The sequence below is a fragment of the Strongylocentrotus purpuratus genome, unplaced genomic scaffold (genome assembly GCF_000002235.5).
Source record: "Strongylocentrotus purpuratus isolate Spur 01 unplaced genomic scaffold, Spur_5.0 spur5_scaffold_13, whole genome shotgun sequence".
Classification (NCBI taxonomy): Eukaryota; Metazoa; Echinodermata; class Echinoidea; order Camarodonta; family Strongylocentrotidae; genus Strongylocentrotus; species Strongylocentrotus purpuratus.
The window spans coordinates 12969883-12985371 of record NW_022145598.1 but is presented as its reverse complement, the minus strand read 5'-3'; the positions used below and the strand labels follow the sequence as shown (position 1 = coordinate 12985371).

General features: G+C 33.7%; 1 protein-coding gene across 3 annotated transcripts in view; it reads right to left on the bottom strand.

Moving 5' to 3' along the window:
- Positions 1 to 746: 746 nt before the first annotated feature.
- Positions 747 to 15489, bottom strand: part of LOC576560 (neurexin-4) — a 46053-nt gene continuing 31310 nt past the window's right edge. The window contains exons 22-30 of one of the 3 annotated variants that reach the window (XM_011678751.2): positions 14575 to 14709; positions 13054 to 13293; positions 12501 to 12586; positions 11810 to 11948; positions 10927 to 11069; positions 9774 to 9870; positions 8324 to 8482; positions 7200 to 7267; positions 747 to 5299 (exon numbers count right to left, since the gene is read on the bottom strand). In XM_011678751.2, the coding sequence (XP_011677053.2) occupies positions 4985 to 5299; positions 7200 to 7267; positions 8324 to 8482; positions 9774 to 9870; positions 10927 to 11069; positions 11810 to 11948; positions 12501 to 12586; positions 13054 to 13293; positions 14575 to 14709 (1382 nt within the window). In that variant the 3' untranslated portion in view covers positions 747 to 4984. Of the gene's footprint in view, positions 5300 to 7187; positions 7268 to 8323; positions 8483 to 9770; positions 9871 to 10926; positions 11070 to 11809; positions 11949 to 12500; positions 12587 to 13053; positions 13294 to 14574; positions 14710 to 15489 lie in introns of all 3 variants that reach the window. The other 2 variants (XM_011678749.2, XM_776858.5) reach the window with 2 other exon arrangements.

Sequence of the window (15489 nt, the reverse complement as noted above, 5' to 3'; positions counted from 1 at the left end):
GTGTGTGTGTGTGTGTGTGTGCGGGTTTATAAGACGTGTGAAACGGGGATAATCATGTGTATACATAAATTCCAAGTGGGGATACACTGGCAACTGCGGATATCCCCAGTTGATAACTTTCTTATTTTATGCTAATTTTGGTAAAAGTGACCCGAGAGGAGTCTGCTACCCATTGCCTGCAAGAGTTCCAAGACATCCACATTTTCATAGTATAAAGACGCCACGTTTTCGGGCGCTATTTTGTGTATCTTCTGCGATTTTTTAAATTCTGATAAATGAACAGCGCCTTGTTAAAGCTCTTACATAACAACAGGAGGCTAAATTCTTGTTATTCTTTTACAAGATGTAATTTTATTCAATTATCTGGCTGCCAGATAAATAAATGGAATTACATTTCGTCAAAGAAAAAGAATCTTTTTAAAAACACCAAATATCATAGTTAAAGATAGTTAAGGATAAATATCCCCAGTTGGCACGTTTTACCTGTGTGTGTGTCTCTCTCTCTCTCTATCCGTTGGTCACATTATCTTCTAAATCTGTCTCACACTTAATTAATCTTTCTCTCCCTCTTTCACTCTTCCTTTTTCCCCTCTTTCTCTTCCTCTCCATCTCTTAAGTTTACATCTCTAGACTCTTTTTCTCGGACTACCATAATTGTATTACTACATTCCTTCGTTGAACCAACTAACATCATCATCAGAACGTAATTTGTCAACAGTAGCAATAACAAAATGTGCAAGGCAATCTCATGATTTATTCATTTCCCATCAGATGCTGGAAAAATGCTACATTTTTTATTTCATTGTTTCAACAGTATAGTAGTAAACTGCAAAAGTCAGGTGAAAGACAATTTACTCAAACAGTTACGGTGGAAACATACATATAGACACTCCTTTTTCAACTGTCTTCATAATTAAACATGCAGAAATCATCTATAAACAAAAAAGCGCCCTCTCAGTTCGTGCCCAGACAAAAAATTTCAGTCTTTATGATTCTATATAATATAGTCAAGCGGTGGCCAGACATTCTATATACTTCGGCAACAAATTGTTCCGCGTTTATTAACTCCAAGATAAAGGGTTGGGGCAACTTTATCAAACTATTTCTCTCAGCTCCCCCACCCTAAAAAGAAATCCATTGCATTTCCTTTGTTTCAATTACAAATCCCATATCTGAAGTCTAATTTTCAAGAACGTGGTGTCTTAAGAGTCATAAGAAAATATGTATGTATTAAACACTGAAACACGCGAGGAGGGTCTGAATAAAATCTTCTGAAAAAACATCCACTGATATAAAAATGGCTTGGTCAACATGAATAAGAAATCACAAATGCAAGACGTGACTCAAATCTTCTAGACTTATTCTACATTAAGTAAATTGCAAATAAAGGAATGTTATTTTCTAACAGACATCAAAATAATAAATACAACAAATACACCGAATCGTTAATTGCACTACCTTATCATTACGTGGCATACATACTAAATCACTTCTACAAAATAAATCATATAAATGACACAGATTCTTCATTTTTCCTAATAAAATGGGTCATGTAAAAAAAAATTATGACTTGAACAATGATCTTCCATTTGGTTGGTTAGTAAAAGTTATGACACACAAAAACTGCAAAATGCCATTATAAATGATCACATATGATTTAGTGAGCATTTGATTGAAACATTACAACAGATATTCCCACGTATTTAACACTGATTATTATTTTTGGTTGCATGGTGCCACAATACAAGAAAAAAAATAATCACAGAAATACATAGCACAACCGACAGTTTTTTTCAAAATATGGAAGCCTTCTGGAATAAATACTCTTGAAATACTGCCTGATAGAGAGTTGGAAAAATATTTTTCTGTTAATTTGGTGGATAATCTGAATACTTTGACGATGCTGTTAAAAAGTGGAAGTTTTCAATCACCATTTAAAAACTTTAACGTTGAACAGGATCCATTTTTAGTCTGGCAATGGAATGCTGTTTTCCACAATCAAAATGCTTTCCTTATTTCCAGGCAAATCTCTTGCAGATCATGCACCGATCTGAGGAGCCCACACAAGCATAAAGTGCTTTGCCAAATTTTGGGGATTCCTGGTCACTTTACTAACATTCAAAGTTAATTGGAAAACAAATAATGAACTATGATATGGAATAGGCCTTTGATTTCATTTTGTATATAATGTTCTGACATTCCTCCTAAATACCTATGATATTCATACATTTGGCAAGATATTGACCGTTATCACAATTGTCATAAAACCTCTACATAAACGCAAATATATACAAAACAAAAACGTTTCAACCAAAGGGAGATGGAAAACTATAAATAAATTAATATATATGTCAATAGAAATCATCGAAATTGTATAAACATAAATAAAGTAAATACTCACAATGGATGTATGAAAAATATTTCAAAAGTCACACAATTTTCAGAATACAAAATATATGGCTCTACCTGAAATCTAAAGTGATATTATGGAACACGTATTACCAATGTGATAAAAACAAAAACATCAAAATGATTCATATATTGTCACATTCCCAAATATATATGTGTTTGATCACGAGGTTACAGTAAAAGTAAAATAAACATAAATTATCGAGATTGCTGTATCACCACATTGCATACTCTTACAGTTTATTGACAGCTATAAGAATAATTTTCGTCATTAACTTGTCACTTTAAATGCAAGACCTTACATTATTTCTCAGTTTGAAACCGAAGTAGAAATGAACAGTTATAAGACAAGAAAGTGACTGTAAACTTAGTTCAGACGCATCATTAAATCCCCGATAAATCCCATATATACCATCACAAACTCAGCAAAAAACTACTAAACTTCTCAGATCAATTTTTAAAATTCTTTCACTTAACATTTCTTAACTCCTAAACTAAAACTCCATACAGAAAATACAATATTTGTATATCCTGAGTTGTGAGGCGGTATTTCAGAGTTCATCAAACTAGATAGGAATGATTATTCCAACTGTAAAATAAAGTTTGCACATATTTGTCATACTTTTCAATACAGTAATTAGTCATTTTGATTCTATCAATGCAATCAATCGAAAACCAAATAAAGTTTGCCCATGTTATTCAAAATAATTGTGAAAACGTCTCCCTCTTTTTTTCTTTACCTCAATATCTCCCATCTTCACAAAAGGAGATTACTATCAAAGCTCCAAGAAAATATCACACTCTTTCATCAAGAATGAATTGAAAATTCTATACAAAAATTTATGTAGAATGGGAAGATCGAAATGATTTCCTTCAAAATTGTATAGAAATGTCTCCCAAAGAAGTAAGAACATACGCATCCCAGCAAACTTTCATTTTTCATCAACTATTTGAATACAGGAGCTGTACACAGATAAACATCCTTTACAAAAACACTTATTTTTTTACAACGATCTTGTAAAACATCTGGACTTCTACATACGACTACGATAAAAACATACAAGACAAGTGATACCCACTTTGGCAACGTGGAATATCATTTGTTCAGTTTCTATTCAATAAGGCCTCTTGGTATATGTGAAATTGTCTGCTTGGGATCAGAAAGGCGGTAACTTATATACGGTCACACAGAGTTAACCCCCATCTGGCTCCAAGCAGACACAATGCAGTGTTTTAGCTTTTTGGTACAAGTTTTATGAGAGTAAAAAACCAAGTTCCACTAACAAACCGACTCTAAATCGACCGATCAATGACAACATCAATCTTGGCCTTCTGGGTTATGGAATTTTTATTTGGTCTATTGTCAGTCTGGACCCTGTTTCACAAAACTTGTTATCAGTAACAAATGCTGAATTCCTATGACAAATTTGCTCTCAGCCAATCAAATGCCACGATTTCAGTAGCTTATAACAGTCACTGTAACTTTTACTGATAAAGAGTTGTGTGAAACGGGGCCTTGGTGTTGGTCTTGTTGGTGTATTTACACACAGCATGAGGAATTCAAACGATCAAAGCCATTCGGCTGTCAAAACATGATACAAGACAATTTCAAAAACGTTATCATTATTCTCTACTAGAATGAGATCTACAGATAGTTCTGTTACCAGGACTTTTCCTTAATCCTACTATAAAGTTCTATTGCCATCTTCAACAGCAGCAGCAGCAGGAAATAGGTTTATAAGTGACGGTGGAGGTTCGAAAACTCGAGCTTGAAATTTTCTCCACAAGCTGATTTTCTCAGTTGATTGGCTGGTGGGAAAAGATTAAAATTTGATGTTAACTTAATTCTTTTGTCCCTTCTATTTGCTGATTGAATAAACAACAGCATTGCATATATCCTGAAAATAGGAAATAAGTTATGAAGTTATATTTTCATCCATTTAACTATGAAATATTTTAAAATTTATTTATCATACAGATTTCCAGAACATACTTAACTTTCTTAAACAAAAACATATATTGCAAATGCTATAAGACAAAGAATTAAAGTCATCAAATGATTCAAATTCCACAATATATTACATGAAAGGAACAAAATATGTTTTGAACAAAACGGTTTCAAACAGACTTTATCAACCCCTTTAATATTTAATATTTTAAACTAATATTTTCATATGCAAAACATCATCAAGTTCAGCCCAACTAACGTGATAAAACTTGCATCTTTTTTTAGCTATTTGTATTATAAAATCTCAGTATAATTTAATTGTTAGATCTCTGCATAGTTTTTGAGAATGACCAAATATTAATGCGAACTTTTACATCATAATGCCACATCATTATACAACAATGACTGTCCTATGTCAATAGATTCCTACATAGACGCATCACAATATAATTGTATATCTTTACCTGAATATCAATGTTATACACAAAATGAACCTCAGTTTTTAACTAACTGAGTAACATTAATGAAATCATCTCAAGAATAAAGTATTGTCATAATTTGTTCTTATTTTAATATAAGAATATACATGCAACACTCTGCTAATTTTCAGATGATTTTTTTTAATTTTCATACAGGTGTATCCTTTATGTGCCTCAGATTGGCAAGATCTGAATTGTTAGTTGAGTAGTCTAGAAAGCTAGTGTTATACAAGTGCGGACTATGATTAGCAGCTAGCTGGAGTAGGGTTGGGGAGGGGCTATTGGGCATGGATCGGGGGGTCCCAGGGGTGCTTGGTGCCTCCGATGGGGTCTGGGAGGGCCCATCAGGGGTGACAGCTAGGGGCGTGTCAGGGCTGCTGTACGAGGTGTTGTCCCACTCAAGTTCGGGCTGGCGTATGTATTTCTCAATCTGCGGGTCCCATTCTAGTTCTTTAATGCTTATCTGTTTGGTGATAATGATGAAGGGAAGGGATGATGCAGTGAAAGAAATGATGGGGGGAATTAAAGATGGGATGAAGGAATGATAGAGGAAAGGGATGATTGATTGAGGGAATGATGGATTGAAGGAATGATGGGTAAGAGGAATGATTGAGTGAAATAATGACAGAATGAAGGATCAATGGACGAACAAAATGTGAATGTACATAATGCCAACGGATGAATTTGAAGGGGAGAGAAGGGAAAGAATAAATTATTAGTAAGTCGGTAGTCACTAGTTTTTTCAATCACAATGCACAATCTCATGCGCAGGTTTCAATCAACTCCTGAGCGAGAAAAAATAACTTACCAAACTAACTATTATCATCAATTTTCTGCGATGCATTTTAAAATCTGCAATCTCATATTTTGATAACACTCTAAAATAGCAATGAATTAATCCTGATTGTCTGGTTAGCATTTCTTAGCATTCAAACAAAATCCATGCATCATAAATAAAAATGAGCTTGTCTGAAACTTTTCTCTTTCTAATTTCTACTCTAAATTTGAAATCATTAGTTCTGCTACGAGTTCTAATTGTGAAGTAATATCTACAAGTGCACAAATTCATTTGCAATCATTTCATAAGGCGCTTAACATTTTTATACAATTCCAACACCAATGTGTATTCAAAAGAAGTGCTAATGGTTTCATTGAGCAAACCAATTCCCATAAACAATTTTAAAAGATTAAAAAGCTTCAATTTTTCAAGAAAAGAAAAGAATAAAGAGTCAACTTATATCCTGACATTCACATGCATTGGCAAAAGTTTAAGGATTAGTGTTCAGTGTAATTGACATAATATTTTTGCAGGCTTCAAATTTGAAATTATATAAGTTTGCAAGACGAGACAGAGAACCCTTTTCCACATGTCACAAACTACTTAAGATTTCTAAAATGTTGAGTTTATATGTGTAGGAAACACATATACATGTACTACTTTAACAGTAACTACACATATATCTACATTTCTAATGAAACTGTAATTGTTCACTATATCTAAATTACACTTTCTATAGGCATAATGAGTCTACAGATGCTAATTTCTAAATGGCTGTTTATAAGAACTTCACAAATGATGGTATGCTAGTATACAAAAAGGGTTGGTAAAATTTGAATCAATTTTTATTACAATTTATAATCAAGCTTTCAATCACCCTTCTGTCAAAACCACTGGTTATGGGAACATACAAACATTTGAACACAAATCTAGTACTTCTAAAGTGATGAAGGACAAACTATTCTACACGATGTGATAAATGTACATGAAATGAAAAGGTCACCCACCCCCCTCCCCCACACGTCCCTTTATAAATGTGTTTTGACCAATTTGCAAAGGAGAGTGAGAGGAAATAGCTAGTTAAAGAATAATATCAGTTCTTATTGAGATCTTGGCTGTAAAACTTATACATTAAATTACAAATGTTGAGTTAATTTTGCAATGCTAACTTTGAGCAATTAAAAAAAGAGGAAAATAGGCTGGTCTGATAAATTATATTGGAGTATAATGGATATTAACATAAGTGTAGTGCCTGATTAGAACCTGAAGTTTGTTAAGGATTCCTATCTTTCTACTTCGAATTAATCCCCTTCTGGTTGTGGCAGCTAACAATACATGACTCTACACTAAGGGATCTATATGTAAGGGAAAAAGGTTCTATATCATCTAAGATCAAAACTTATAAGGAACCATTAAGGTTAGTCAAAAAATATCGCAAACCAAAATAAAACTTGAAATCAAATGGATTAAAAAAATAAAGGAGGAATGACCCTCATGGGAGGGGTCAAGGGTAAAAGGTCAAGAAACAAAGACATGCCAACACATGGAATACCAGATGAAAGTTGTCTCTTACTCATCAATATACCTCAGCTGAGGGGGGTCGTTTGCCGGGAGAGGGGTTGCCTCCTTTCCCACTTCGCCCTGAGCTGCCACCTGCATTATTATTAAAACAATACATATCACCATTCTGCCAAGGCCATGTCGTATAGGGTGGTATTCTCGAAAGCGGACTAACTGTAGTCCATGGTTTAATCCACCGACTAAGTATAGAATGCTTAGTGTCCATATGAATATATTTTCGAATAATTATATCATAGTTATATTGTTGTTTATTAATTATGTTATTACATTTTATTATAATTTAGTGACAGATTAAATTATTCAAAAAAATATTCGTATAGACACTTGGCGTTCCATACTTAGTCAGTAAATTAAACCATGGACTAAAGTTAGTCCGCTCTCGAGCTCTCAAGAATACCACCCTTAATCTTTATACCCAAATCTATATGTGTACAGAACTTAATCATATATTGTCTATATACAGTACGAAACCTTTATATTTAAATTTTCTAACTTTCCATCCCAAGTAAATGAGTGAAATCGTGTTGATTGTTAGTGATACTTTGCAGCTTGAAATATTTATTGATTGCATATTTTCGTTACTATGAACATTTTAGCCAAAGGCATTAAAGCAGTATTGAAAGAAAAACATTAGTGTATTGAAGTGAATTGCATATTGATTGAAGGAAAAAAAATTAAAAATGTTTGCAGTACTTTTCAAAATAAAATATTAGTTCAATTGAACATTAGACATTGGAATTTGATGTGCTTCATTGCTTGTTTGCTTGCTAGGTGCCTTGTCTGTTGGCGATCTAAGCTTTCAATCTACATCTATCTTGAGTTATTTGTAATGTAATTCTGCTTCCGTTACCATTTAGCCCAAAATCAATTGCAAAAGTATATTGCAGATTTGCAGTTAAGGGTTTAATAGAAGACGATAAGTAAATATATTATATTGTGAAGAAGATAGAAATAAAGATCCACCTTATGTGTTTGATGTTCTAATTCTAAATGTCCTCTTCACATAATGTACAACTCTTTCTAAACTGCTAATACATTATGGTTCTGCAAGTAGGAACAATGATATCTACTCATAAACTCGGATAAGATAATCATCACATTTCAAAACTGGTTACCATGGTTACTTACCCCTCCCCTCTTCCAGTAAGCCGTCCATTTCTTTAGGCTCCCCATCTTTAGCAGCTGCTGCCGCTGCTTGCTGATTATTGCTGTTCTTTATACTTATCGCCGTGACGATGATGCAAACAATGAGGATGAGGAAGGCAACTACAAATACAGCTATGATGACTGGAAAGAGAAAGAGAGGGAGGAAATGAGAAAAGAAAATATAAATCATTAGATATTATTCGATAATAGCTATTTTCTTTTTCAGATACTTTTATCAATCAAGAGATTTGTAACTAAACATCGAAAAAGATAGAGATGAATAGGAAAAGATGTACGTTTCATGAGAAAGAGAAGAGAAAACGAGAAAAGAAAATTTAAATCATCAGACATCATTCAACAATAATTTTCTTTTTCAGATACTTTTATCAATTAGGAGGTTTGTATCTTAACTTCTAGAAAGATAGAGAAGAATGAGAAAATATGTACAGTTCATTTAGACATCTCCCATTGCAAGCCGTTTCATTATTTACAAGAAACTTGAATCAATTAAAAAAGTTTACCCCGTACAACTGAAAGGATTTCATTGGTTTAAAGATTGCAATTATTTTTTTTTATAGACAAACATCTATACTTCTTATAACATCTGACAACGATTAGGTAGGACCTACATGTAAGCATTATCTACTAGATCACATCATTTTTGTATAGGCTTCACTCCCATATGGCTTCAAGTGTTAAACAACTACTAAAGTCATCCATGATTCGACTTGAGCTACATGAATTGTTGATTAACTATTTGACAATACTTGGAAGTATGTATGTATATCATTACTGATATAAATCATATGTATATTTCACACATATAAACAGAATATTTATATTTATTGTTAAAATATTATTCTTGTAACTTTGATCATGAAATTAACTATTTGAAAATGCTTGGAAGTATGTATGTATATCATTACTAATATAAATCATATGTATATTTAACAGAAAATAAACAGAATATTTATATTTATCATTAAAATATGAGTCAAGTAACTTTGACCATGAAATTAACAATTCTTTGTCTGAAAAATACTGAGTGGCCTGTCAAATTAACAACTGCAAAACTTTTAAAAACTTTTTAAAATAAAGAAATGATTTAAGTTGAAAGGGATACCTTGAAAGGGATACTAAGGAAGACAAAACAAGGAAACAGATCAGGTACAAAGTTCTATTTATATGATATACTAGTAAAAAATGAAAGCTTTATCTAAACTTCTACAATTGATTACTACAATGAACGGACAAGAGTAATATACATTCATTTTCTACAAAGGCCCAGAATGGCCCCCAAAATGATTCATCTACAAGCAGGCCCGAAAACTACGCTATGACTGCTGGGTTAATACATATTGAGATATTAGATGGAATGACTATTACAAGGGGTTACTGACAGGGGGGACAGGGGTCAACATATACTCACTACCCATGAGAAGGATATCCCGGGGTTTCTCTACCGGTCCTTCTGACTCGACCTCCTGACCTTTGGCCCTGGCCACATTCCATGGAGGCATGGTCATCACCTGTAGACCAATCAGAATCAAGAATACAGTTGTTATTGTCGGCAGTATGATTATTTACTTTAGACCAATCAGGATAAAGAATGGAGGCATGGTCATCAGCTGTAATCCAATCAGGTTAGAGAATAGAGGCATGATTGACAGTATACCAATCAAAGTGTCTTGTTTATTTACTTTAGACCAATCAGGATAAAGAATGAGAGCATGGTCATCGGCTGTGATCCAATAAGGTTAGAGCATGGAGGCATGATTGACAGTAGACCAATCAATGAGTTATGATTATTTACTTTAGACCAATCAGGATAAAGAATGGAGGCATGGTCATCAGCTGTAATCCAATCAGGTTAGAGAATGAAAATATGATTGACAGTATATCAATCAAAGTGTCTTGTTTATTTACTTTAGACCAATCAGGATAAAGAATGAAGGTATGGTCACCAGCTGTGATCCAATCAGGTTACAGAATGAGGCATGATTGATAAACATGAACCAATCAAATTAAAGAACAGAGGGGTGATCAATGACAATAGATCCATCAAAGAATGGTATAATTACAGTAATTCACAGAGTTTCAAGTTTGAAGTTTATTGATACAAATTCACAAGGTTGGATTGTCATCAGACACAAACAACAATACATTAGGACAAAATACATACATTAGGTCAGAATACACCTAAGATATCAGGAACATGGTTGTAAGTATTAGTCAAACGTAATTTAAAGTACATTACTAAATCTTATGAAGTAATTTATATACATTTGTATTAAGTAATTCATTGATGAACAATCAAGTCTAAAGCTGTAGTACACACCATGAAAAGGATCTTCCCCCCCCCCCAGATATACTTCCATGATACAATATATCATGTTATTTGTAAAAGTGAGTAATGTTCTCCTATGTATTGTCTATGTTTTATGCAGTATGAGTATCATGTATTGTACTTTGAAACATAAATTAAATCACATTGATGGACATTATGTATGTTTTAAATATTTATGTTTGAAATATGATATATAAATAAATAAATCAAATCAAATCAAATCAAACATTGATCTTACCTTATTGAGCAATGGATTTGAAGGCATCTCTGTGGTCATGGTGCTGGTGGTTGAGACAGCTTTGAATGCAGCACACTCTGCCCTCTTCATACCTAAACCATTGATGTCTAGATCAAGAGGGGTCTTGTGGTTATAGTATAAGCCTGTTCACAATGAGAAAAACAAATTGTTTTAATGAAATAGTTGAATTTCATACTTTGTATGTAAACCACATACATTTAATGAATTAGTTGAATTGAATGTTTAACTATATATGTAATCAAAATGATCAAATTGTGAGGTTACTCAATTCAAAATTGATTTATTACAAAAGTTGAAATTTGTTCTTTCTGCATGTTTATAAAGCATTTATGTAATAAGTAATGAGCAGGATATAAAGAACTGGCATTCTTGAAAGATCACTATATATCAGTCAAACATACCGATACTATAATATAGAGCTTGTAAAACATTAAAATTTGCCATCATGACATCATAAAATCGTTTTGAATACTATCTTTACAGACATAGAAAATAATACAGCATTAAAAGACAGATTTGAGTTTCAAGTGAACGTAGGGTGACAAGTGCATAAAAGAAACAGATGCATCACTTCAAGTACTGTTCTTCAGAAAGCAGGATTCACAAGAATAGAGTATAAAGATAATACCTGAGTCACACTATTCGGAGCCGACACCAGACCGACAACATACCAATCAACCAATTACATTAATCCCAGTGGCCGAAAGTCAGTCGGTTTAGAGTCGGTGTTGAGTCGGGTCGGCGGTGTGACTGAGGGATTACCCCCAGATTAGGTAAAATATAATTGATTGGCATAAAATCATGAAACATTGAATACAACAGAGAGTCTTTGCCACATTTCCATTTCTGATGTTTTACTTACTTGAGATGCACCCCTCATATCCACCAGAACTGAACATACTCATGTTGTTTTCTACACCTCCTACCAAGATGGCTGCCCTGCCCTGGAACGGGCGTGGTGCTGACAAGAGGGTGACGTAATCCTCCCCTTGGTTATCGACCTTTGGTCAGAAAATTAGAATAGGTAAAAAGGTGAACATTAGAACTAAAAAGTCGAAGAGTTGCCTCTTTATGCTTGAGGTGACACATAATCAGTTCACAAACCTTGGGACTGTGCTGGTAGTTTTTTGTCAGAACAAAAGTGCAATTATTGCCATTAGCCCATAAATATAGCCGGGAAACAATGGCAATAACATAAATGGATTCATGCCTTGCCAATAACAAAGTTGGTGCTGGGCTGAGATTCAAACATTCAACTTATGGATTGAGAGTCAAGTGAAAGAACTACTTTACCATGACAACTCCATATGTTGTCATCTCTTTTGCATACATAACAAGCCAAATTTAAATTCTACATTTCTGCACAGATTCCCCAATTTCCATTACAAAACAAATAATAAATTTGAATTATTCATACATGTAATACATGTCTACATCTCGGTTTGTCTAAAGACAAAAATAGTCTCATTTATTAGACTTTACTTGAGTATCATTGCATTGGATATAATCATAATAATACAAAATTCAAGTTGACTTAATGAGCATAAACTTACATCAACCAAGATCCTCCTTCCAAATCTCTTCACAACCACTCCATGACGGAATCCATCATTGTATGGTCCAGTTTTCTCAACCTCAACTGAAAATCAAAACAAAGAAAAACACATGAACTTTGAATAAATAACAAGTCACTATTCTGTCTTGCTTTACTAATGAATAAACTTGAGAAAATTATTCCAACAAGAACTCATGAAAAACATTTTTGTAATGCATCCAAATAACTTTTTTCCTCAGATAATCTGGCAAGACTGCAATAAGTTAATTGGTAATAATTTAAAATAATAATATATTCCATGTTAAATTCCATTCTACACATGTTACATTCAAATCCATCATGAATACAGCCTTTGTATTACCATATTTATAATTCAAATCAATATAATGTAAATGTAGCATCTTCATCACTGACTGATAAAAGGTTAATACTCTCCAGAATCTTCTTATCCTTTCTCTTGTTTCAAAAGAAAGACAGAAGTAAAAAATAAATATACAATATATCTTCGATACAAAAAATGTTCAACCAAAAGTAGATTTATCAATAATCACCTAATTCTGCGCCAAAGCTGAAGACAAATTTGAGGTGTCCCCCCTGCAAGCTGACACTGATGTAATTCTGTTCAGCGCTTTCAGCAAAGTTGTTCCTAACATAGAAGATGGTTCCATCTGGGGAGGTTGTACTGAATCCAAACTGGAGATCATCTGTCTCCAGAACGTCCGCTGGCTGGTCAGGAGTAGCAATAAGGGGGTACAGGAGGGCGGTGGTATCTTTGAAGGTCGCACCAACATCTAAAATAGAAAAAATGAAATTATACACTGAGTAATTTTTGCTGTTATAATTTTTTTGAATTTCTATCATTTGTGATGTACTCATTTAATTACATTTTTTATCTCACAAGGTTAGTTTTTATATTTCCACAAAGCAAGGGACGAGAGTATCTTACAAAATGAATGTGCATCTTGTTTGTCATAAACGGATTTGTAATTTGTAAAATCTTTGTCGCCTGTCGCTACTGATGACAAGTGCAATGGACTAATTTAATCCATCAATACATGATTCTTCTTACCTATATTGCAAATCTTTCTAGTGTATATAAAAGGTACAGGTAGTAGTACAATGGTATTTAAATGAGTCAATTTATCCATGCAAGTGACTCCATTTACACAGGGGTGGTTCACATGTTCTATCTATTCATCCATCCCTCCCCACTTAACTCACTTTCTCACTAACTAACTCGCTCACTCATTCCATCCATCAATTGATCATTCTCTTGACTTCAGTGTAAGTCCTTCCATCATATGAGGTAGCAATTGCTAACTATCTATCCTTCTTTCCCTCCTCTTCTCTCTGTCCTTCCTCCATCCTTCCCCCATTCACTCACTCGACCCATCAACCTATCAATCACTTTTCTAACCTACAGTGCAAGTCCTTCCAGTGTAAGAGGTGGTTATACGATTGCCTGCACAGGAATCCAATATCTCCATGCAAGAAACTCCATTTATACAGGGGTCGAGGGGGAATGCAACTATATCTCATTCTCTCTTCTCCTCACTCATTCAATCCATTAACATATCATTTTCTTACCTTCAGTGCAAGTCTCTCTAGTGTATGAGGTAGGTATACAACAGCATTGGAATGAATCAACATCTCCACACGAGAGCCTCCATTCATACAAGGGTTAATATCTCCAGAAACCCATCAACATATCATTTTTGTACCTTCAGTGCAAGTCTCTCCAGTGAAGGAGGTAGTTGTTGAATTGTTTTCAAAATAATCAACATCTCCATACATGAGCCTCCATTCATACAGGGGTTGCTGAGAATACAGTTATCTTTCCATCCCTCTCTCATCTGTCCATTCATGCATTCAATCCATCCACATATCATTTTCTTACCTTCAGTGCAAGTCTCTCCAGTGAAGGAGGTAGTTGTTCAATTGTTTTCAAAATAATCAACATTTTCATACATGAGCCTCCATTAATACAGGGGTTGCTGAGAATACAGTTATCTTTCCATCCCTCCCACATCCGTCCATTCACGCATTCAATCCATCAACATATCATTACTTACCTTCAGTACAAGTCTTGCCGGTGTATGAGGTAGTTGTACAATTGCATTCAAAAGAGTCCCATTTCTCAGAGCATGAGCCCCCATTCATACAGGGGTTGTTTGGAAGACAGTTATCTGTACACGTCGCTGAAATACCTGAAGAAGAAAAAATCATTTATTTAATCGATTAGTTCCTGAAATGAAGTGTACATTAGTTAGGTATGAGGTAAAAATACCATGTTTTTTGGCAAACAGTATATAACATCTGGAAATGTCATGATCCAAGTAGGAATTTGATAATTAATACAAGTACATTATGTTGAGATAACACAAGGGCATAGCTCGATTTCTAAAAATTTTAATTTGCTTCACAAGCTAAAAGATTTGATCAAATTGCCTCTTGTTGCACAAGTTTCCATGAAAGATTTTATCTTCAAACATGTATTTCCATAACTTTTTACAAGTCAAAATGATTATTATCTGAAGTAATGAAATGATGCAAACAAGTTTATTAACAAAATAAAATATTTGTTATACTTTTGAATTGAATTGAATTGATTTGGTTTATTGCAGTAAGAGAACATGCAGCTGGAAAGCTGATATTGCTCAATTTACAAAGTCAATGTACAACACAATAAACAATCAAAATATGAATGACTAAAATGTACAACCATAAATCATGCATAATGAAACAAAATAAAACTCTCGAATATTACATCAAAATCTAAATGTATTACAAATATTGTAAACAATAAAAACTTCTGTATCATCAAAGGCTACAAAGGAGAGAGAGAGTTAACTTCGTAGTTAGATCTAAAAGGGTACACCTGTACCCCTACTAACCACCTTGCACCGCACATAATTATTTGAGCCCAATATGTTTCGCTTTTATAGTGAGTATACATGTACATGAAGAAGAAGAGTGAGAAAGAAGAA